Genomic DNA, 23996 nt, shown 5'->3' with positions numbered 1-23996 from the left:
AAGATTAGCTACTGCATTTTTCTTATAGTACAAAGCATGTAATCATTACTCAGGTCAAAACACTGGAGCAGGCTACTTATTCTTCACCTGTACAATGACTGGCATGCTGGGGGATCTGATTTATGACTGAGGTTTGTAGGCATGGTAAATAATGGAAGAGTAATGTAATATTAGCCCTTGAGTCTGCATACTTCAAATGTTTATTATGACTTCCTCTTATACAGTCTTTGCTGCAGGTGGCTGGGAGTGAAAAAAATTTGAGAAGATTAGAGATTCTGGTTGGAAACCCCCATCTCTCCCAGGCACACACACAGAGAAAATCTAGGTTCAAAAGTATGACATGATTGTTCACTTCCAGAACTTCAAGTGTCTTTGTTCATCATGTCAGTGTGAAAACAAGGGCACTAAAAACCTCTAAGTGATTTATTTTCAGGCACTTGATTTGATATTTTCAATTAAGAGTGTGCTTTGTTAATCCATTTTTTTTTCACACCTGCAAAACATATGATAGCTTTTAGTTTAATTTCTCCACAAGAGCATGACTATACTGGAGTGCAATTCTCTAGATCTACCTGGGATCCCTAAAAAGGCATTCAGCATCTAACTTGTACCATTCACAGACTTCATGTACAAGGCAGGTTATCTTACTTAAAGTTACCTAAAGCTACTCATGTTCCTTTATTACAAATAAAAACAGTTATCTGAATCACTAGCAAATTGTTTCTAGCTCAAAATATCTTTTTAATAATGTAAGTGCTCACGATCCACAGACCTGCAATGAAAGGGAAAAAAAGGACAAGTGCATAGATGAACAACGTTTTAAATGAACTGAATTTGTCTTTACCTGATTGGATTCCAAGCTAGTTTTTTGAATGGTCCCTTTCTTGGTTTCTTATTGCTTTTTTTAGTCTTTTTATTTGAATGAAAAAGTGTATCTTTCTAGCTCTGCATATTGGCAATCTTCCTGCTGTGACACCACCCATGCAACAATCAAAACCATAGGCAAAAGGACAGAAACAGTACATTACAGATATTACTGCAGTTTAAAACCTTTATAAATTACACTAATAGCTATAAACTCTCTATGGTCAGTTGTATCTGGTTAATATCAATACAGCTTTTCTAACTTGGCTAATGTTACTGCTGTGATTTCCCTTCTTAGACTTCTGAATTCTGTATGATCACAGGACAAAGCTTAGTCCTGCTCCCACTAGAATACAAAGTAAACCTCTCATTTTTTGGAAGATGTTGTTTTCATAAGGCAATAAAAGTTAGGCAGAGGTGTATACAATGTAGAGGGGTTAGTGTCAAGAAAATTTACTTTTGTTTCCAGCTTCCCACACACTTGCCAAAAAAGCTCTTCTTTATTTTTTTGCTTTTGGTGCTTACAAAGGAATTAATGTTCTGCTTGCCAGAACTGATAAAAAAATAATTTTTGATTCATATTGTTACAGAGCTCTGAGATTTTAAAACTTAAGGTGATAGCGGTAGGCAACACATAAGTAGAAAGCTATGACCACAACATTCATTTAAGACATTTCAACATGTTCCTTGTTTAACTAAATCAAATGCTAAATGAGATCTCTGTTTATGTGTGTATAGATAAATAGATGTGTGGATAAAATTAGTACAAAATTGCTGGGGTGAATCTGATAAATTATCAGGAAAGTAAAATACAGTAATGTATTTGACATGAGAAATCAGTTTGTTGTGAATCCTAACAGATTAGCCAACAGTTTATACTTCACCTGAGCCCATCAATTTCTGTCTTTAATCTTTCTCTCTCAATCACAAGACCCACAGTGTCTGTGTATCTCTGAGGAGAATGAGGTATCCTAGCAGGCAGGAGGAACATCTGTTCAAAGAAACAGGAAAACATCAGTGTCAGGAAATCTTTGTTCTTTGTGCTGTCCTTCCCCTGATCACCAGCTCGTAAAGCCCTCTGCTCCTTGCCCTACTTTTCCCCTACTCATTGTTGATCCTGTGTTGCTCCTTTGCAGCTGCACCCACTTTGGTGCCAACAGCGCAGCAGAGGCTGTTTCATGCTTTCTCAGTGAATGATGACGACTGACGCTGCAATCAGCACTGCTTCATCAGGTGCTCTGCTCCTGGTTTGATCATCATTGCTAGACACAATTAAAAGAAAATCTAACCAGTTACTCATCTGGAATTTATAAATTTAGTGTGATTTCTGAGTAGCTGAAATGGAAATAAAAGCAAGTTTGTTGTCAGCTCAGGAAGCTGACAAACTAAACATCCACAGGTATCCCTTCAGCACAGCGAGCACCTGTGATTGTGTGATGAGTGTTATTCTCTCCAGAAATAATTAACAAATATAAGGGGCTACTTATTCATGCAAGTGACAAAGAGAATAGGCAACATCTGGTTGGGAGGAGTCTATTACTGAAATTTGAGAATAAGCCTTTTTATGGCAGCTGTCTGACTATGTAGGAGGCTGGTGAGCCTGTGCTTTTCTTCAGTGCTACAGGCTTCTGAGTTGAGTTTGGGCGAGTCATTTGCAGTTTCTGTCTGGAAAGCAGAGCTAATGAAAGTGCTTCACCAGGACTGGTGTCAGTCTTCCTGCTACGATATTGTTGCTCCTCTTCTTTAATGCTTCTGGTACATGCTAAGATCTTGGATGGATGTAGTTCTCCGGTGTGAAGTGTATTACTGGAATCTCACAATCAATAGGTTTGAAAACTTAGATTTGTTTCTTCATTGAAAATGTTGTAATACTTCTGACAAGCCATTGGGTCTAATACATGTCTTCCATTTTAAAGGCTGGCCCCACTAGATCCAACAATCCTTTCAAAGACTGAGTGCAGTTCAAGCTTGTGACAATAACGAGGGGCAGTTGTAGCACATCTAGTAACTTGCAGTAACATCCAGTAAAACAGCTAGCCACACTCTCATTAAGAGCACTGCAATATATGCTTCAGCAAGTCCACTGCTACTAGGAAAAATAACTGAGTGCAGCTGGATAGATTTTATCCAGAAATTGCTCTTTTAAAAATGTTCTTGTATTGTGGTGGTTGCGAGGGCCAGCTGTGAGGACTAAAGGTGGCTGAAAATACCTGAATCTCTGAACTTTCTAAGTTCTAGGCAGTTTGCTTAATGATGTGCTTGGGTGGGTGGGCAGTCTGTACCCGACCGTGTAAATAAAAGACTGGCTTACTTGAATGCACATGCCAGATTCCATGCCATGCACTGGAATAAGAACTCCTCTCAGTATATTCCTGACTATCTGAATGGGTATCCCAAATGCCCAGAGACATTTTCATCTGTTATTGAAATCACTAAATGTTGAACAGAGTCTGCTGTAGTTTGCTGTTAATTACACAGAATTTGCTATATTGCATTCAAGATTTTAATGATGATGCCATCTCTTGCACAGCAGGGTAAAATTGATTTTTAAATACTTCATAAAATATTCACTTAACATACCTATGTAGAACCATTACAGAAAAACAACCCTGTTTTACCTCCCCTTCTCGGATGACAATGTCTTTTTGTTTTCCACTTTCAATTATCTTCAAACACATATCTCCTTTAACCTGGTAAAAAAGCTGAAGGAATAGGAAAATAACATTAAGGCAACTACTCCAAATCATTCTCTACTTCGTATTCTGTAAATAAAGGATACATGTACAAATACATTCGATCTGTAATTGCAAATATTTACAGATTTTTTTCTATTACTAAATAACGGATTTCTGACCTTTGCTTTTGAAAATGTTACTAAATATGTATCATTTCCACTGACTTACATACATTAGACAATCTATCGAAGAGGTTTGTAACTGGTTATAGATCTATTCTGGGAACCCAGTGGAATTCCATTGTGCTGTCTTTACTCCTGGGAATTACTGTTTGTAGGGCTGGGTTGTTATGGTTCAGACATCGGTTAATTACACCGTACCTAAAGCTTTATTTCAAATGTAGTAGGGTCTTCAGTATTACATTCAGTCAAATTAAATGTCACTTTTCTAAATGAGTTCCAAATATGCATGCACAGGCTTTTTATGTGTATTATTTCATTTTTCAATGGAGATTTCTCATATGGGAATAACTGGCCATTTGGAAGCTGTTCTGCTTTATTTCTGTGGATACCTTCAAAGCTCAGCAACAGCTGGGCCTCTTCCTAGTGTGTATGTAAAAAGATTACATTCGAAGCATGTATAAGGACAGAACCACTGAACCCATAATTCTCTCTTCAGTGACCTTTCCACAGGTCTGTTTTCAGAGTACCTTTATGGGGGCTCTGAGGTGCTCAGACGTAGCCTCATGTTTCAGGGCAGAACTGTGCTATGACCTGTAAGCAGGTCTCCCTTCGACCTGGAATAATGGGCATATTGTTCCTCATTTTATACAGAGCAATAATACTTCAAAAAGTCAACTTTAATTTCTGCCATTATCTGCCAAACTTCTATATGCTTTCCGTGTTCTGTTTGCCATACCTAGAAACGAAATGGATTAATTCATATAATTGCTAGCGCAGCTGAAATTGTCTGCAACCTGATTAAAAGTTAACTATAATGAAAATTCTAATACTTATAAAACTTATAAGTTATAATGACCTATAATGAAAATAATTTTATTTATAGTAATTGACTACAATTTCAGCAGAATGGAAAATAAATAGGGGAGAGAAGAAACCACCAAAATATAAAAAAACCCAAACTAAACCTTTTCCAACATTAGAAGAGCATGTCAATTTTTTCAATCAGGATTATTTTCAAAACAGTTTTGAAATATTAATACATGCCCCTGAGAATTCAACAAACACCTTTATGAACATAAGAAAGAATAAATATACTGCCAAAGGAATGAAACAGTAGACAGAACTGAAGATGTACTGTAAAAGAGCTCATGCTGAGAGCTATTACATGAGTGAAAAGTTCACCTTCTGCCAGGGACATGACCATGGATAAATTATAACTCTTGTCTAGATGGCCACACTGCCAGGCTGCTTATCCTCCTTGCACTCCATTTCCCCTTGTTCTTTTCCTGTAATTTTCTTTGGTGTTACTGAATGACCATATAAAATGTGATAGTAGCCCTCACTGCAGAGCCCATCGGGCAAGGCTAACTGCTCATTGTACAATACAAAGCGATTGGAGTGGGGAAATGATGTCTCCTTCATTTCAAAAAGGACTCATCTAAGACCATAAGGTCCTGATGGATTATCACACAGGCCATTGGTAATATGGCACTGATAATGCTGAAATTGAAAGATCCTTTTTGAAACATTGAGCTTTGGAGTGTTATCTTCCCTATAATTACCAAGGAAGCTATTACTGAACATATGTAGAGGACATGGAGAAGAGGGAAAGGACAACAGAGGCAGAGGCTTTATTCCGCTTGTGACCGTGAATCACACGGCTAAGCAGGTCTCTGGTAACGAGAGACTGGGGAGGGGAATGGGGCCATCCAGTTCAGGAGTCGAGCATCACAGTCATAAGGAAAGTTCCTGAACACTGAAATTTGAATGAAAGGAATTGTTTTGCAATGGGAAAGTGGGAATAAGGTGAGCTACGCATTGTCAGCAAAAGTGTTTTTCTGACTGAATTTAAATAGTACCTTTCACTGTAAATTATGGCCTATTCTTCAAAACCCTTTTTTTGAAAAAATGTCTGAGTGCTTCAGTCATCCATAAATCATCTGATGTAACTGTGATTAATACAAGTGGCAGTAATTATTGATTCTACTGCTATGCTTATATTATACCCTGAACTTTTATGAAGAAAGCTGTCAACTGTTTTCTTTGTGAGTTACAGTCCATGTCCATTTCACAGGACAATTTGGCAACACAGTATTGTACTGTCTTTTTGCAGGAATGTTATTTTTTCTAAATGCTGACTGAGCTTTGCATCCTGGGCAAATCTAACCTCTTCCTAAGTATCTCCTGGAAAAATGAAGGCCTGAGTAAGGAAGTACTGGTGTGTGTGTGGCTGCGAGCACACACATATATACACAAATACGTATGCATATATAGATAGACAGTAAGTCAGTAGGGTTCATGCCACCTGAAAATATAAACTTTTTTAGTTGGTCTGTTTTTACTGGGATAATCTGGTATCCATTCACCATAGTAATACTGAAAACTGAGGAAATTAATAACATTTTCACTCTGTTAGCATCTTAATGACAAGGTCTCTTGTTACATGTAATTTATATATCTCCTTGCAGAAAATCCTAGATTTGTACATTGCTGCTGCATAATGGATCAAAATCTGACATGGATTTGTCTTTCTGGGGGAAGAATGCGGCTCAAGGAAGATACAAAAGTTGCGCAACTTTCTTTTTATCCCTTCTGTTATTAAATGTGCTGATTTGGCATTATTTTATTATTTTTATACCTCCTTCTTTTCTTCCTTTCATTTTGCAAGACTTTTGCCTTTCATTTAGCTTTCGTGCTTACTATGTGGCATCTTCTTTTTATGATTACACTAGCCTTGCCTCTAGAAGTTAAGCCACCTAGAAGACATTCTTTACCCTAAGCATAACATTTTTTCATAACATTGCTCAATATCATTAAGACTGTAGTTATACCAATGAAAATGACATGGAAAGCCCCTTAGGACTGAGAATTTATTGTTTGAGTCATTTAATTGTCCTTAAATTCTCTTTACTGTAGGAGAATTACATCCTCCTCCTTAGTCTGCTTCACCCTTCTTGATCGTGCTTCAAACCTGACAGTATTGTGTTAAGCTGCAGTGAAAGGCAGCATGACCAGTGCTGAATCATTCTCAAGACTGTAAAGGGGTATTTCACTCAATTATGCAGACTCATAAAACAAATTATGCAGGCATTCCTGCAGACAACAGGTGGAGATGCAGAGATGTGGGAGTTCACTGTTCCCTTCAGTGGAAGCATCACTGAAGCTGCTTGTCTTGGTAGGTATTCATTTCAACGAGGTGGTAGAAAGTGTGGATACTACCTTAAAAAGAGTACTATCATCTCCACAGTATTAATATAGCGAGAATTGTATTGCTCCTTCATCAACGTATGTGTATCCTAGCAGAGTAAAGAAGAAAGCATGTAGTAGGGGCAGGACACAGTATTTCTATTTGGCCAATTAAAAAGCAAGGTTATTTTATGTACAGCAATGTATGTAATTTAATTTAAATCCACCTTTGATAGCAAACTCTGCCTAGATGTAGGAGCCCAGGGCTCTGTGAGGGTTTTTGTAGTGGAGAGCTTATTCACAGACCTCTAGAAATACCTGCAATTTGCAGTGTACTTTTTGACTACTGATGGCTTCTGAAAGTGGAAATTGGGATTGCTCAGCCACTTCTGGGATTAGGCTCTGACTTGGCATATCCTGTCTTGTATTGCTTGTCAGATTGCTAAGTACTAAATTAATTTGCAGAGCAAATCAAATTCTGATGTGGGAGTAGAGCCTGGGTGTTCTCCAGACTTCAGCGATGATTGATCTATTTGAGCACAGAAAAACAATTTTCTCCCTCTCTCCTCACAAGGTTTTTCAGCCATCAGAAGTCTGGGAGGCAAACAGATGAGGAAAGTAGAGAAAATTATGTTGTGGGTTGCTTTTTTTTTTTTTTTTTTTCCCCTCTCTGCTCATTTACATGTCATCTGTGAAACCTGAATACTAGCCAAGACTCACCCCAGTGATTTTATGTAGCAAACTTATTTCTGAAGACACAATCTCCTTCTGATGCAAAAGGATAATCAGTCTTATTACTTTGCAATAGGAGCTTTATTTCTTATCATAGTATTCAAAGAGTTTTCACCAGATAAATGTGGGGTTTTTTAAACGTAAAAACCAATAAAGTTTTTCTTGCTGTGCTGCAACTCAGGTTCTCAGTTCTATTTGGAAGATAAGCACCTCAATACCACCTACTGGACTGCTCATCTAGCCTCTCTTTCCCCTCCTTAGGTATCCAGTATCCCCATACAATGCAAAGGGAGAATTGACAAGCTAGGGAATAGTTTCTCAAAAGCTTGCTGCCTGGAGAGCAGCGCACACTAGAAGACGGGGTCAGGCTTGATTTAAGCAGGTAATTTGTCAGAAACTGGAGCCAAGTCTTACTTGTGGTGTCTATGTGAGTTGGAGAAAAGCCGAAATCGAAACTCTGGTTAGAAAACTCATGAGCTGTGGCAGATGTGACCTCAAATCTGCACGATGTTTCAGAGCAAGACATGACTATAACTCAGACTGCGTAAATACACCAGAAGAAGATGAAGAGATTGGCCAAGATGATCAAAGGAGAGTGAATTTCTGTTGAGAGTCCTCTTTAGGACTGCAGTGTGAGAGCTCTAATCTGTGGGGCTGCATCAGTATTTAGATGGCTGTGTCCATAGGAAACAACCTAGATGTTGAGTGCAGAAACTTAGGATAAAATACAGAAAGCACAATGAGAAGCAGGGCTTTTAAAAACAAGCAGAATATTGTGCCAATGCAAATGTTTTGCAGGTGGTAGATGAAAGGCAGATTTGAATTTCTCTGCACGGAACTGCACTGTTTTATGTAGACTCAACAGCAGAATATAAATTGTTAAGAAATCAAAGTAAGCTAGCTGAGATTCACTGTGTTTAAGTGGTGGACTGAAGAGGGTAAAGAGACAGGAGTCTAACTACTTTTGTGATCCTAGATTTAGCTGTTAGCATATCTCACTTTCCCCTAGAGCAGCCCACGCGATGCAGTAAATAAAATCTGAAATTTGTTTTACTACAGCTAAGCTTTGTTATGATCATGGGTTTTATCTGTCATTAACTTTCTCCAAAACATACAGTCTCCTTCAGTTTTCACTTACCTTCTTTCTTCAAAGTTATGTAGTGACTGTGTAAGGTAAGACTAGAGGTTTTCCCCCACCACCTCAGGCTTTGCAACACCGAAACTCACAAATGCTACTGTATGATAAAAAGTTCAAGAGATAAAAGTAAGTCCAGGACTGTTCCCTGGTACCTGGCATGTGCCTGCTACCCCGTAGCCATTGGGTTAAGCATCATGTCAGGGCTGCCACAGAAGCTTTCAGTGGTCTCATCAAGTTGACTACACAAGAACTGTAGTCACTAGATCTCCCTTGACAAGTGAGATACATTGGAATGACGATTTATATGAAAACTCACAAAAGTAGCTATACAGCACAAATACTTTCTTTTTAGTGCATATTAAGAAAGTTTTGTCTGTACAGCTATATAGGTGCATTCTCACAGCAGTAGTTTTGCCATGGTTCAACAGAAGATGCATTTCCCAAAGCAAGTTTCGCTTTGAGTGTGATTTAGAGGCAGAGAATGTCTGAGTAGATGTTTGTTGACTTAGTCTCGGTTCTGACAGAGAAAGGGGGAACTTCACATTTACAAACAGGAAAAAGCAGAATGAATACGACATACTGGTAAAGTCAAGCCAAAGAATGTGAATGGCTTATCTCTTGTAAGGTGCAGCTTGATTTGGCTCCTTATAAAACCCGTCCAGTGGAAAACAATGTCTAAGGTATGAGGCAGTACTTCTGTGCGGAAGGATGGCAATTAAGTAGTGTGCGGAAACTTAAGAAGGAAGTGAATTAGTACAGAGAAAATTAAGAAGGAAGAAAATGTCAAGTTACATATTTAGGAAACTCCTGCTTGCTGAGAGGAGGAAATAAATTGTGCGAAACTAGCTGCCGTTTAAGCCTAAACAAATGTTCAGGAGACAGTCCTAACGGGCTTTGAAGAGAGTCCAAATCAAGCCTCCAGTTTTTCTCATAATTAGCCAGTCACAACCGATCTTCCCAACACACCTGCAGGATGACAGTGCCAGCAAAGAACAGCTCGGCAGCGGGAAGATGCTCCTGAGCCCTCATCTCTGCATGTGAACTGCTTGCTGCTGCGAACGGCAGGCTAACAAGCACGAGCTGTGCCACAGGATGCACTGTGATAACAGGCATAAAATAATAATGAGTGAACAGATATAAACAATCCTAAATTTAACTGTCTTTTTTGCTATCAGAATAATACTCGTAGAATAGCATCAGGTAAATTTGAGTGAAGGATTTGTGGGGTTTCACATTCATTATTTGGCCTATTAACAGTATGCCTAAATAGTTTGTCTTTCAAATTATCACTCAGAACTATAAATGACCTTTTGCTTGCCAAAATAATGAGCAGAATGTGGCTTTGAATTTTTGGGTTTTTTTAATTCCAAGTCTAATTTAGGAATATGCCATTTTACTAGGAAACTCTGTGCCTCACAATTCTTATCTAATGAAAAACAAGGATCTAAAGGCTTAATTAGATGACAGGAAGGTGCAAAATGTGTCTGATAAAAAACTACGGTAAAATGCAATGTGTGACTGTATTGTATCTCCATAAAATCGGACAAAATTGGCCCATATGTTAAACTAACGCATCTGACGTGTGTATTGCCAATTTTCCTATGTGATAGGAATTTTATGTTTCCATTTTTGGTTGCTGAGTAATTGTGGGGAAAAATGCTAGGTAAATGAGGAAGTATCGATACCTCAAAAATCTTATATCTAGTTGAATTAGCAATAATTTACCATAGTTATATACTGATATAAATTATACGTTTATAGATATGGCTAGCTTTTTATACTGTTGGAAAGTAATGTAATGGATTTCGGGTCATCAAAGGTAGGCCAAAATTCTCTCATACACATGAATATCTTGCAAAGAAAAAAAATCCGAGATAAATGATATTAATCTGACTTTTGTTTTAAGGGAAGAAAGGTAGAGACAAATTTCAAAAATGAAACCGGACAGGAACAGATCAGGGACCAAGGATAATCCGCTATGAACTGGGAGGTGCAGAGAGAGACAAGACCATAAAGAAAATAAAAAAATACAATATATTTAGTATTGTAGTACAGACTATTTTACCAGTTAAACTTCAGCTTCTTTTTTGTGTGTTCTGCTCTTAGTTTAGAGAGCTAATGTATTCTTTAGAGCAAGAAAACAAATTAATTGTATAAAACCAAAAAGGTTAAGCTACAGAAAAAATTATTTGGAATCATTAATTTCCGTATGTACCTTCATTTTATGCTTTACCAAACCTTAAGGTCGTTGGCCTTGATAACAAAATTCATTCACCCTTTGTTAATCTTACATGTAATAGTAATATGCTGTAACAGCAGTGTATAGATTTTCTTTTCAGTGCTTTCTGAGCAGTCATACTACAGATGTGATTACTCCTTTCCCAGGGACGTAATCATGTTGACGAAACCACATTTTGTTTTCCCCAGCTAAGTATCTCTGGACTTTCCTTGTAAATATATGATGGATGCTAAATTCTTCTGGTTAGCAACAACCACTTCCCACATGCTTCTCCGAGACCTGACTTGCCTCCTTCCCAGGCCAAGCAACCTGCCGGCATGGTCCCAGGTGTTGCCAGCACTCCTCCTGTGCTGCCAATGAGAAGGGATGTAATTGAGCGTGTTGGGTAACCCGGTGCATGGCCGGAGGTGCCCGTGCCTACAGCCCTGGGTGGGCTGTGGGACTATGGTGGCAATCCGGAGCAGGCAGGAGTCAGGCTGCAGTAAGATAGCAGCCGCTCTGTCAGAGCAGTACGCCTCTAGCGACTACAAACACCTGCACAGCACAACTGTCACAGAAAATGAATGAAGGCTGTTGTGAAATGGTTGGGTTGGTTTTGTGAGAAATTGAGATTCAATAATGTGAAATATGTCATAACACTTTCTCTAGTTTCCTGTTGGAAATGAATTACAGCAAAATATATCTATTTTGATTGGCTTGAAAATATAAACTGTAGCTCCAAAACGGACTGCATTTTAGTCATTATAGATCAATTAAAACAGCGAAATATAAACAGCCTATAGGTTACCTCTTCTCCTTCTTCAATGTGATAATCCTTCCTTTCATTTGGCCCTCCAACAAACATCACATTTAATTGATGGCGATGCCTAGAAAAGAAAGTGACATTTTAAAGCTACCTCCACTCATTATGTCCTTTACTTCATACAAGTTTTTTTGTTTTTAATTCTTTGAGGACAGTGAGTCAACGAAACAATGCTGAGTGACAAGCAACATCCAGAATGAGAACTCAAAAGACCTGGGACACATCTCTCTGCTCTGCCACTGTCCTGCCCCAGGCCAGCTACCTCCCTCCTGGTGTTTCAGTGCCTCCAGCTATGAAAAGGGGACAGCAATATATAGCAACCGTGGAAAGAGCTTTGAACTGTAAAGATACAGATTGCTACATAATGTCTTTTCAACGTGAGTTAATTAGATCAAGTTTCTGTAAAGGTAAACGAGTTTTTAAGGTTAATAAAGGTAAAAACATGCTTGAAATTACTGGAGATATGGATGATAGGAATTATCAGCTAAATTTCCTTCTATTTATACTGGTTTTGCTAAGGTGAAACAACATTACAATGATTTCATTGTGCTTGTGGTTGATTCAGAAAAGGAGATTCAGGGCCTTTATCTTAATGCTGCCCCTTTAAGAGCCCCAGTGAACACCTCTCTCAGCTGACACAAAGAGTAGATATCATCCCAATTATCTATCAGTCCACTTACACTAATAAAGAGGTAAGGTAGCAGGTTTTCATTTGTTAAAAAACTGTAAATTGGGCCTGTTGGCTGTGATTCAAAATTTGTCCTAAAGCTCTTTTTCACATGTGAACTGGGGGGTGCTGACCTCCTCCTTTTCAGTGACAAGATTCTGGGAAATATTTGGGCTAACAGGAGACTCTAGTAACACAGAACCAGTAGAGCCATGCTCCCCTGCAACGTGGGGAGGAACGATGTGCCTCTGTGTCAGCACCTCGAAAGCCTTAATTGAGAGAAGCTATACTGAACTGCTGAACATACACATTTGATCTGCTACTATTATCATGTTTATCTTGAAAAGTACTTAAATGATAATGAACAACACAGTAGGGATTAATAAAGCATAAATAACAAGTAACAGAGACAAATTCCTTGGTCAAATAAAAGTCTGAAGAATTAAATTAGATTACAATTCTTAAATTGACTATTTTCACCATAGGAAGCTCTATACATTATAGCACTTGGCTTTGTGCCTGTATCCCAAAGTAAGGAACTGAAATCAGAACTGTTTGTACCATGCAGACTTAATATTCATTTTCAAGAATGCAGTGTAATACTTCTGCACTAATAAACCCTTCTACTAAAGAAGGACAGGAAGACGAAAACAGTAATAACACAGCTAATAATTAATGAAATAAATTAAAACCAGCCCTGGAGAGTAGAATAAGAGAAAGACAACCTATGGGTATATGTAGCCTACTTTTAAGATGAGTTAATTTTTTGTAGAAGCCCATACAGTTTCATTATGAGTTTGAAAGCTAAAAGTGAAAATATTGCTCTAAAAATTATTGTTGCTTAACTTTTTGTTTGGCAAATTTACGAGTCATTCTGTTACCCTAGGGATTTAGCTGGGTTTTACATAACAAACAGGCAACCATGGAATAATCATTCCTATCATTAACATAACGACACTATCAAAAAATTCCAGCTATCAAATAAAAATAGGAACTCCAATAAGTTTGTTTGTCCATATTGCTAAATAAAGTTGTCTGGTTAATATAGCTGCATTAAGTTAAGAAGAAAAATCATAAGGAAGGAAAGTGGTTTCAGTTAAGACTGCCAACATGCAGTTAGCGTATCACAAAGGTTTCAGAGGTGTGCAAATTAGTTGATTGCACTATTTTTAGAGTGAGGTGCTAATCAATGGCCTATTAAGTTTTACATTACTTTTAGATTTCTCTTCTTAATCACATAAAGAAAACAGTGCCAGCAGGCAACAGCTTAAAAAGCCTCAAGATCATGAAGAATCAGATAGTCCATAACCACAGTTAGGTCTCCTTATGGTAAGTATCACATTCTGAGCTCAAAGAAGAGCTTTAAAAGTGCCATAGCTACCCTGTAATTCAGCGATGTCAAGGGTTCTGATTTTGCACGAATTGCTCATTGTGAAGGTTAAAAAACATTTAAACTGGCAAGATGGTATCATTAAAACACATCTAATTAAATTGCAGCCCTTAAATTGCATCCTTTTCTTGACTTTGGTAAAACTCTAAGCAGGTGGTGATTCAGGAATCCAGGTTTTGTTTTGAAATCCCAAACAGGTATTTAAAACGTTTGATTCTCTCAAGTGTACAGAATGCAACTGAATAAAAGTTTGAAAGCCATAAGAAATGTAAATACCAAAAGCCCTACTGATTTGCTGTAAGACCTAGATTTTAACTGTTAATTCTCTCTTGAAACACGGGATCATATGTTACTTAAACATTTTGAGGTGGTTACCTTCCAGTGATGTAGAAGGCAGTGAGAAAATTGCCTTACACATCTCTACTCAGCACATAAAAAACAAAGGAAAAAAGTTGGAAAATGTTGGAAATCTATTAGTCACTTCTTGGTAAACTACATAAAATCTTTTTGGAAAATCCTGAAAACATTTAGGTAGCACCAGGAGCAGGTGGTAAGAGACTCAGAATCCATATAGTAGATGGCTTTCCTCTCCTCCTTTATAGGCTGAAGCTATGTTGGAAAATGGATTATATTTTCTTGTAATCTATGAAATTTTTATTCCCAAAAATGTTCCCTGTTTAAATGTGGCTTCTTGCAACGTTTATGGGGAAGACTTGTCAACACTGTATTTAAGGATCTATGTGACTGTCTGACCCCTGATAGACATCATGTTCCAGAATTAACTTTAGGATTACACAGAACTGCTGGTAGGGGCTGCAGAACAGTGCAGTAATGACAAAAAGGTTCATCTTACTGCTGAAGAAAAAAAACATTAATATCCCACATACTGTAAAATACTAAAATTTTACCTTATTGGTAAGCTTTAGAAATGGCTATGCGTTACCAAATGCTTCCTAAATCCATTTTGAAAACAAAAGAAATTAAAACACTCATAAGGATAAGACACTTTCCTCATTGTCTCCCCCCGTGAAACTACTGTAGTGACTCAAGTTTCATAATTTCTCAGTTAAACATATAACTGTATTTTCAACACAGTCATCTCAGTAAGGATGTGCCCTTTACCTTATTTTTGTCTTGCAACCATTACTTTGAAAAGTAACCCTTGAACTTGTGAATGGAAATTAATGTCACTGCTACCATACTGCCCATTCAGCTTTTGATTAGATGCAGTGTTTCAGGCTAGGGCAAGAGGCACATTCTTTGGTGTTTTTTTTTAATAACTAAAGTTGCAAAGCAAGATTTAAAAAAAAAAAATAAAAGCAAGAAAACCACTTTTGATTTTCTGTACAACTTGTAGGTTTATATCACTCTTTATAGAGAATATTTTCTTACAAAAGCCTTCTGTATGTGGAGTTATGGACAAAATATATTGTCCTCAACTTCACTGACAAAAGAAATCCTTGTTAACGTTACGACTAGAAGGTGCCACTTGTTGGACCATTTACAGTGGAATTTGCTCATGACCTTTGACACTGAGAATATGTGTGCTGTACAACTGCATAATGCCTGCTCTTTTTTCTTATATTAGCTGCCTCATTCAGAATATGGTTTGCAGCTCTAAAGTGCCAGTCAGTGCTCTGAAACACTGCCTCTTCAGCCTCCTGCTGAACAAGCCTGCCTTGACAGTTCTGGAAATGCCCTGGAAACCTGCTCCTGCAGTGCCCCTACCCTTCCCTTCTCCTCATCTTTCAATGATATGTCCCACTGCTTTTGCTTGCTCCTGCAGATTTGGCTCCTCTGCAATGCTGAAATGACTCTCAGCAGCTCTAGCAGCTGTTTCAGGATGTAATTAGGTAGCACTAATCTGTTAGCTAAATCTTATCATTTGTGGACGTGATGTTGTCTCCTCAGATTTCTATGAGTTTATTGTCACAGGGCCTGACACAAAGTACCTTAACCCAGTCTAACTGCCTTCAGGAGACTTGTCGTTGAGGCAAATATCTAATATTCAAGTTGATCTTTACAGCTTCTGCAGAGTTACTGAGAACCAGAATCACTTTCTGTCCTCTGACACAGCACTCTGACTGACCGCAGTCTGAGAGGAACTACAGTTCCTACTAATCTTTACCATGTATGCATTTTAGCAGCTTCCTCCTATAGCTAAGAATATTTATATATCTAAGAGCTGGGTTAAAAAGAAAAAAAGGTCTTCATTTACTTACATAAGCTTATTGCACACAGGCGGCAAAAAGGCAGCTTTGTTTTCTTCTATCCATGTTCTTACATTTACAAGAAGCTCCATGGTCCACCAGCTATGAAACCTTTGGTGAAGATCTTAGAGTTTGCAGAGGGCTCCTTCCGTAAGCAAACTGCACGTGACTCCATCCCCGGAGCCCAGGGGATTGGCTGGTAGAAGAGGTGTCTTCAGGCCCGAGTGTCAAGGGGGACACGTCCATCAGCCAAAGGTTACTTTGTAAAGAGTACTAATGCTCCAGCAGCTTAGCTAATAATTGACTAGTGTTTTTAAAACATGTATTTTCACGGGACACTTATTCTGCCCACAGGTTTCTTAATTCTCTTTACTGCATCAATGGGAGTGTGTATGTTACCTCTTTACAAAAATTGCCTTGTTACGTTGACAAACTGATAGTTAGGAAAATAGGCAGGACTTTAATATAGAAGCAGTTTAAAAGCTAAATGCAAGTTGAGAGCAGTTGCTCAGAGTTTAATCGCATATAAAATATAGAAGAAGTATTTTTAGACATGCATAAACACATATAGGTGTTTTGGGCTTGGTAAGAGCCCCATTTTCTGTTCCCACCTCCCCTCAACCTTGTTAGGCTGAACGTTTTTCGGGGGGGATGTTTGAAAATATTGGGAACTACTTCTGGCAGATAACATAAATAAAGATGTCTCTACCCTTCATAAGACCAAAAGCAGCTGTACATAAACGCTGTTTTAATCTGATCCTCTTTGCCAACATTGTAGCAGGGCTTGCTGGAGAGCTGAACACAGTTCAGCCCTTCGGGAAAGTGCAGCATATTGTCATCAAATCATCAGGCAAACAAGAAACTGAGAACTACCAGGTATTCTGGAGCTGTGCTAGTCTTTATTCCCTCACTAGCTTCCGTTCAATTTCCACAGAGTTCCTACAGGATCGCTCGCTCTTTTCCCTGCTCCTCCCCCCCCCCCTTTTTAATAAGCAAATGCATAAACATTTATTTCTCAGACTTGAAATACATGAAACGGATGGTAAACAAAAAACCCCAAGACATTACAAAATTTTAGCACTTTTCAGTTGCTCTTGACATAGCTTAGTCTTCTCATTAGATCTACACTGTGCTTAGTGGGTGAATGTGTATGGGTATAAGGTTATAATACGATTTGTTCAAATCGAGCGGTGCATCCTCCATGGCTTGTGCGTATGGGCAGTGCAGTTGCTGGACTAAAGAGTCAGTATGCTGGAACACTAAAAACCTGGGAGTTCTTTAGCTTATAGTGTTATAATTCTTCAATGGAAAAAAGCAACAGAGTGCAAGTTTGAACTAATACCATGCTCTCATTCAAGCATGTGTAAGGATGACTCTATTTTACCTTCATCTCTAGTACTTCTTTGCAATTTAGTTTGAACTAATTACGTCATTGATCAAAAAAAATCCATTTATTTTGGGATGAAAAGATCCACATGTGAATTACAGTCCTGCTAGATTAGTACAATCACTATGGGATAATCTCCTCTGAAATAAGCCCAAAGTAATTGTTATTTCACTCAATTATAAAAAAACCCCCACACCATTATTTATTTAACATATGAAATTTCTACCATCAGAATGGCTGTGGTGAGACACCAGTGCATAGCAAAGTCATTAGCCTGGTTTTGGACCTACAGACAAGCACATTTCAGTGCTTTTTGTACCATAGCCTGCTGGCACACAGCTGTGAAGGAAAGAGATCTATTTAAAAAGCACTTTCACTTAGAGGATTGTGACCCAGCCTGGTGGGACCAGGAGAACTGAGGACACTCTGCTTTAGTGACCATGCTTTTGTAAAGCTCTGCCTCATCGTTAGTAATATGTATTGCAGAGCAGGACTCCATTTGTCGGGCATGAAAACCAAGAGATTGTACAAAGCCACAGCAGGAAAAACCACAGATCCTGGAATTGATAGAGCCAAGCCTTGTTCACCACAATATTAACGTGCCGGTTTTAACTGCAGGGCTATTGTCTGCAACCCTTACTCTAATCCCTAGTCTCTACTTTTTGCCACTAGGCAGAATGCAAGGTACTATTACCTGCAGAGAAAACTATCTCAGTCACAGGCTGATAAATCCATTTTGTGGCTAGAGTGAGGTATGAAAACCCAATAGCTAGATCTACTCAGGGAGCAAACAAATGAAGTTCTCTTATAAAATTCACCATTAGCATGAAGCGGAGGTTATTATCACCAGGTAGCATTTTCTGCAAACTTCTGAAATCAGTGGGTTTTGAAAAACGCAGTTAATGGCCTCTCCATGCATATAACAGGTATAAGGGAACATTGCCCTTTTTTGAGGGGGAGGGCTAAGAAATGGTCTGCATGGCCTTGAAGTACTGGGGCATGAAACCCTCTTTCTATGAAGTATATCGAAGAGTCAAGGAGATGAGCCAGCGCTCAAGTCTCTGTGAGACGCCAGTAAATACATATCCCTCGTGACCTGATTGGGGCCTGGATTTATTGCTAGTCTATTTTGCAGCGACTCTTCACATCCATCAAAGGCTGTTCTAGCAGCTGGCGTTTCTGCTCTCCCTTTTGGCTCAGATCCTTTCCTTCATGCAAAGGTAAGGGCTTGATTTGTCAGCTTTTGCTGCCAGAGAAGCGTGAGACTACCAAAGCACAGAACTACTACACAGAAATAATCCATCTTTTGCATTGAGGGTGCAGGGAAAATGTGGTAGTGGAAAAAACTGAGTTTAGGACAGCGCCTACTCTATTTTTCTGCTTTCCTCAACCACCACACCTATTAGAGACTTAAATTTACTAGCTGGTCTCCAGCAGGCAGGCTACGTCAATAAAAAGCACATAAGCTAAATATTGTGTTTCTTGTTAGAAGAGGTGTTCAGGTGCGTTGGCCAGGATTTTTATCTATATTAAAGTCATATCTGGTCATTTTTTCATTACTCTTTAGATTAATTTTTTTTCACCTGAAGAACTGATGATAAAAACCTAGAATAGTTTAGAGCCCCTGGGGAGAGGGAAACAGACAGCAAGTCAGAAAGCATGGATGGTGCCTGCTCCGCTCTGCCCATTTTACTCTTGAAAGCAAACAGCATTGTGAAAATTGGCTCTTAAGCCTTGGTTTTTTTCGTAGTTAGTGCTAAGAAGTTTTCTGAAAAATCTTCACCAGGGGAGGTTTGCATTCACCAGCAATTTGAGGACAAAATCCTTTTAGTATCATTTCAAATTTGTCTTTCTGTTCCTGTGCAATACAGAAACTAGTTTATCTACATTGGTGCTAAAATAATGGAGCTACACTGAAGGGATAATCTGGGGATTCTGCAAGCAGCAGGAAGCAAGTAACTTTCTGCAGCATTAGCACAGCTTTAACTTCTGCTTTTGATTTTTTTTTTTTTTAATATTGTGAAGAAATGGAAAAAGGAAGACATAGATATGAATAAATAATCCATTTCACCCGGTCGAACACACTTTCTATTTTTGGTCAATTCTGTGCTTTTTCTGTTTCTTCTTTGAGAACAAATACAAATTAAGTACTTCTTTTAAAAATGAAAAATTAGTTATATTAAAAGACCCTATATAGCTGCTGAAAACAAAAATTCAGATCAGTAACAAACTTACTACTTGAACTCAAGTACAGTTATGTGTCCACAAACTAATTCACACAGCCAAATTTCACTGCTATGGTCATAAACATACTATCAAGGGTCTCAGTCTCCGTGGGGACAAACATAAGCAAGTGAACCATGTAGCGCAGTAGAAGAGTTCAAGATCCCACAAAAACTTCTAGGATCTTCACTGTTCTCACTGTTACTTTTATGGGAAGGCTGATTGAAATCCAAGCAGTGATTATCATCTATATAAACACCAAAATTAGACTCACTGAGTGCTCCATCTTGCCCGAGTCTAAGGTTAAATCTGCAATAAAGAGCTTGTCTGTATGTTCACAGCTTCAGCTATGATTCTTCCTCACTTTCTTGCATTTGCCAGAAAAGCACTTGTTTGGATGAAATTATGTTCACAGCAATTTTGCGTGGTATAGCATATTTTATTTTATAGGGTAATGATGCACTGCTAAGGGTAACGAAGGCAGCAGCCGTTTTCTGGTATGCCAACTAAACCTCTCTAAGCAATGAACTGTCAGTTTTCTCTTTTTCTCCATGGTGGCCACCTTCATCAACGGTCAGATACAGCAATTGCATGTTACTTTACCTGTCAATGGTGTGCACCGCCGAAACGTATTCTAAGAAACGCCCACAGTAACAGCACCAGCAGCAGAACAACTTTCTTGACAAGTGGGAAGCACCTCATCTCCATTCAAAACAGTCTCAAAAGGTTTCAGCTCATTTATGGATGAGAGGTGTGGGGAGAAGGTGATGAAGTCACATGTAACTGCCACTCTGTCTGCCAAAAGTAGTGGGGAGATCAGTGTTATTTACTTAAAACTGGCTGAGCACCTGTCTCCTGCTGCTGGGCCACCAGTAGTTAATTTTCAGCGGCCATGGAAATCCAAGCGCTGTGTAATGAACACATTACAAGATCCACCCCATAATGAAATGCCCAGAGCTTGTTGCTTTGCCCCCAGTAAAGCAACGGTAGAAAGGAAAATTCTTTCCAATACTTCCATCAGGAACCCCACAGAGCCATCTAGGAGAGTAAATATGGTGACAATGCCTAACCATGGGTGGAAAAAAAGAAAGTATGTCTCTGTCGCAGCTGTGTAAGACTATTGGAGCATCGCTTGGGTTTAAATATCTGCTGATGCCAATGACGTTTACCACCTTCCTGACACGTAAGACAGATCCGACTGCAGAATAAATACGTTAGCCGGATACTTCAACAATCAACACATGCATAAGGCGGTGTTTTCTTCTAGTAACTGTTTCTAAGCATATAGTACATCATATAGACACTGTGTTGTTTCTGTGTGTAAGTAATGTCAGCCTTTTAGATCTATTCAGCATTTCCCTGTCAGAGCACCTGATTCCACCCTTGAATTTCAGGAAAAAGCAAGACAAAACCTTCGGGTATTGAAACCAGCAGTTTAAACCCTGTATGCGTGACATCTTTGTATTACGGATGTTCTTTACTAAGTCCTTGTACTACAGTGAAGTAAGATGAAGTCAGTCCAGAGGAGAAGTAAGCCCTCAATGAATTAGCCATACGGGATAAACCCCAATAGTTTTGGTTATTTCTATTAAGCATCATTCGAAAATAATTCAGTGTGATTCCTTTTAACCTTTGTTTTGGAAGTGCGAGGGCATCCCTCGTGTCCCACACAACAGCGGCGGAGCAGAAAGGAGACTGCAGAGCCCTAGGGTGCGCAGCCAGTGACACGACGGGGACAGTAACCTCATTTATGGGCAGTACGCAGTCGCTCTTTTCTCTGCCCTGGACCCGAGCGCGACAGACGGACGCGTTCTTTCCCCACCGACGTGCGGACGAGCTCCGCGTACCCACAGGCTAACGCCCTCTGCCAGCGGCCGTCAGGAGGGCTGGGCCTGCCCGCCCGCCTCCAGAGCACGGAACTGCGGCGACCGCGTCAGCCGGCGGCAAGGCCTGAGGGCGGTGAGGGGGCCCGCCCGCTCCCGCCGCCGCCGCTGCCCCGGCCGGAGGCGGTGGGAGGGGGCGGTGCGGGGCCGCCGGGCCGCGCTCCCCGCCCCGCCCGCCCGGCGGAGGGGGCCGGGCTCTCCACGCCGCCGCGGCCTTCCTCCCCGCTCGCCATCCCGGCGGTCGCCCGCCCGCCCGGCGGGGAGGCAGGGGCGGGAGCGCTTTGTCCCGGGCACTGCAGCCGCTGTCCTCCTTCCCGCGCTCGGGGGTGCCGCCTTCCCCGAGGGGCGCAGCGTCCACCAATTCCCTTCTCCCGTCCCGTTAGTGGCGGGAGCGCGGCCCAGGCAGAGAACCGGGGCGGCCCAGGGCCGCTGCCCAGCGCGGGGCGCAGGCGAGTGGCTGCTGCCATTGCCCCGCCGGGGCCCAGCGAGCCCTTGATAAAGCGTTCGGGAGGAGTTGGTGTCAGCGCTCCAGTGGCGCAATCGGTTAGCGCGCGGTACTTATACAGCAGTACAAAGCCGAGCAATGCCGAGGTTGTGAGTTCGAGCCTCACCTGGAGCACAGTGCTTTTTGAGAGAAGAAAGTAGCTTTTTTTTCGGATTTGGCCGCGCGCCTCGGGGAAGAAAAAAAAGAAGTTCCTGGAAAAATTACTCGGCCGTGGCGGGAGCGTGGGGAGGGAAGAGAGCGCTGCCGTGCGTGGGGCCTTCTGTGCTGGAGTCTTACAAATGTGTGGGCCATAGCAGGAAGGAAAATAATTCAAACAGTTTCCGATTTCACAATTTGAGAGGTGGCAGGGCCATGGGGGGAGGGCAGCATCCTGAAAGAGAAACCTGGCGGGCACTTGCACGAATGTTGAGGCCCAGATCTTGCCAACGCCTGTGTTAACATCTAATCTGCTGTTGCGACAGTGCAATTTATACCAAAAAGTTCAGCAAGACCCTCAAGATCATGCGGCCAGGGGCGCCTTCGTTGCCCAAATCAGTCCATTGGTGTCTGTACTGCAGGCGTGAACTCCCTGAGGTACCACTTGAAGGTTTTTAATTACCACTTCTTCCCTATGCTAGTTACTGCTTTGCCCCCTCTGAATTTTGCGTTAATTTCGCCATTGGTTTCAGCGACAGTGTGGTCACGCCTGAAGCGTGCGCCATATCCGTGTAAGGAAGCCTGAATCAACAAGAGAGATCTGTAACACATCGAAGGGTAAATAAAATTCATCCTTTGCTTGTGGTGAGTTTCATGTCTTCTCCTTCGTCCAGGAGTGCCACGTTCCAGCGCTGAGGAGTACTGACAGCACGGAGGAGTATTTGCAGAGCTACTGGAAATACTAAAAAATGAAACTGCTGCTTTTGTGTAACTGAAAAAAAAGAACCCCAAACCCTAACAGAGGGAACGGGACTTCATTTTCTGGACAGAGACCACTTTTTTAAGAAACTGAGTGGGGAGGGTGCTGCTCCCTCCTCCCTCCCTCCCTCCCTTCCCCCCCTTCCCCCCCTTCCCCCAGGTGCCTCCAGGCACAGGCTCCTGCGCTCCCCGGCCATGGAGGGCCCACTGGTTTGCGCCTGGGGCCTTGCTGTCGTGTGCTGGGGGGGTGATCGCGCATGTTTCGCCACGTACGAGGTGCATGAGGCACACCCTGTCCGTTGCGTTCACAGCTTTTTTGCGGCTCACTCTGAGGGTGACGGAGCACTGGAACAGGCTGCCCAGGGAGGCTGTGGAATCTCCTTCTCTGGAGATACTCGAGACCTGCCTGGACAAGGTCCTGTGCAGCCTGCTGTAGGCGACCCTGCTTCGGCAGGAGGGTTGGACTAGATGACCCACAGAGGTCCCTTCCAACCCCGACCATTCTGTGATTCTGTGATTCTGCTTGCCTCTGCGGTGCCAGAGAGCAGCCGGGGTGAGCGGTGAGAGCTCGTGGCCTTCTCCACAAGACCTCCTTTGCCCCCGTGGTCCTACCTTGGTTTTTACTCTTGCTCCAGGATGAGTTTTGCCTTGCCTCTGGAACAAGAAAAAAAAAAGACGAAAATCACAATGTGAGGTGACACTCATTTGCATTCTCACAGCAGAGGCCTTACCTGCTGATTGACCCCTATGCCTGAGACCTGAGGGAGACACGTTATAAGATGGGGATTTCACACTGAAAATCCTGTTAAACCAGGACAATTGATGGGGATTTACTGGAAATCCCTCTACAATGAAAGAATGATATTTGTCTAAAATAAAGTGAAAGCTAAAGCATGAGGGCTTCCTGACTTCCATATTTACCTGTGAAATAAGACGGAATAAAGCCCCGTGGAGCCGTGCAGGCCGCAGAGGCCTGGCCCTGGGCACCCGGGCAGGGATGGAGGTGCTGCTGCAGAGCT

The 23996-nt window shown here is 40.9% G+C and overlaps 1 protein-coding gene and 1 non-coding gene across 3 annotated transcripts in view; one reads left to right on the top strand and one right to left on the bottom strand.

Moving 5' to 3' along the window:
- HAAO (3-hydroxyanthranilate 3,4-dioxygenase) overlaps window positions 1-16293 on the bottom strand; it is a 37708-nt gene extending 21415 nt beyond the window's left edge. For both annotated transcript variants that reach the window (XM_009932850.2, XM_075412896.1), the window contains exons 1-4: window positions 16098-16293; window positions 11804-11882; window positions 3483-3566; window positions 1749-1855 (exon numbers count right to left, since the gene is read on the bottom strand). In XM_009932850.2, coding sequence (XP_009931152.2) covers window positions 1749-1855; window positions 3483-3566; window positions 11804-11882; window positions 16098-16177 — 350 coding nt within the window. In that variant the 5' untranslated portion in view covers window positions 16178-16293. The remainder of the gene's footprint in view (window positions 1-1748; window positions 1856-3482; window positions 3567-11803; window positions 11883-16097) is intronic.
- A 5810-nt stretch (window positions 16294-22103) lies between these two features.
- Window positions 22104-22197, top strand: TRNAI-UAU (transfer RNA isoleucine (anticodon UAU)). Its single transcript has 2 exons — window positions 22104-22141; window positions 22162-22197. It is a non-coding gene; the product is annotated as a tRNA-Ile (tRNA).
- Window positions 22198-23996: the final 1799 nt, after the last annotated feature.

The sequence above is a fragment of the Opisthocomus hoazin genome, chromosome 2 (genome assembly GCF_030867145.1).
Source record: "Opisthocomus hoazin isolate bOpiHoa1 chromosome 2, bOpiHoa1.hap1, whole genome shotgun sequence".
NCBI classification, from domain to species: domain Eukaryota; kingdom Metazoa; phylum Chordata; class Aves; order Opisthocomiformes; family Opisthocomidae; genus Opisthocomus; species Opisthocomus hoazin.
This window is presented reverse-complemented; position numbering and strand designations above follow the sequence as displayed.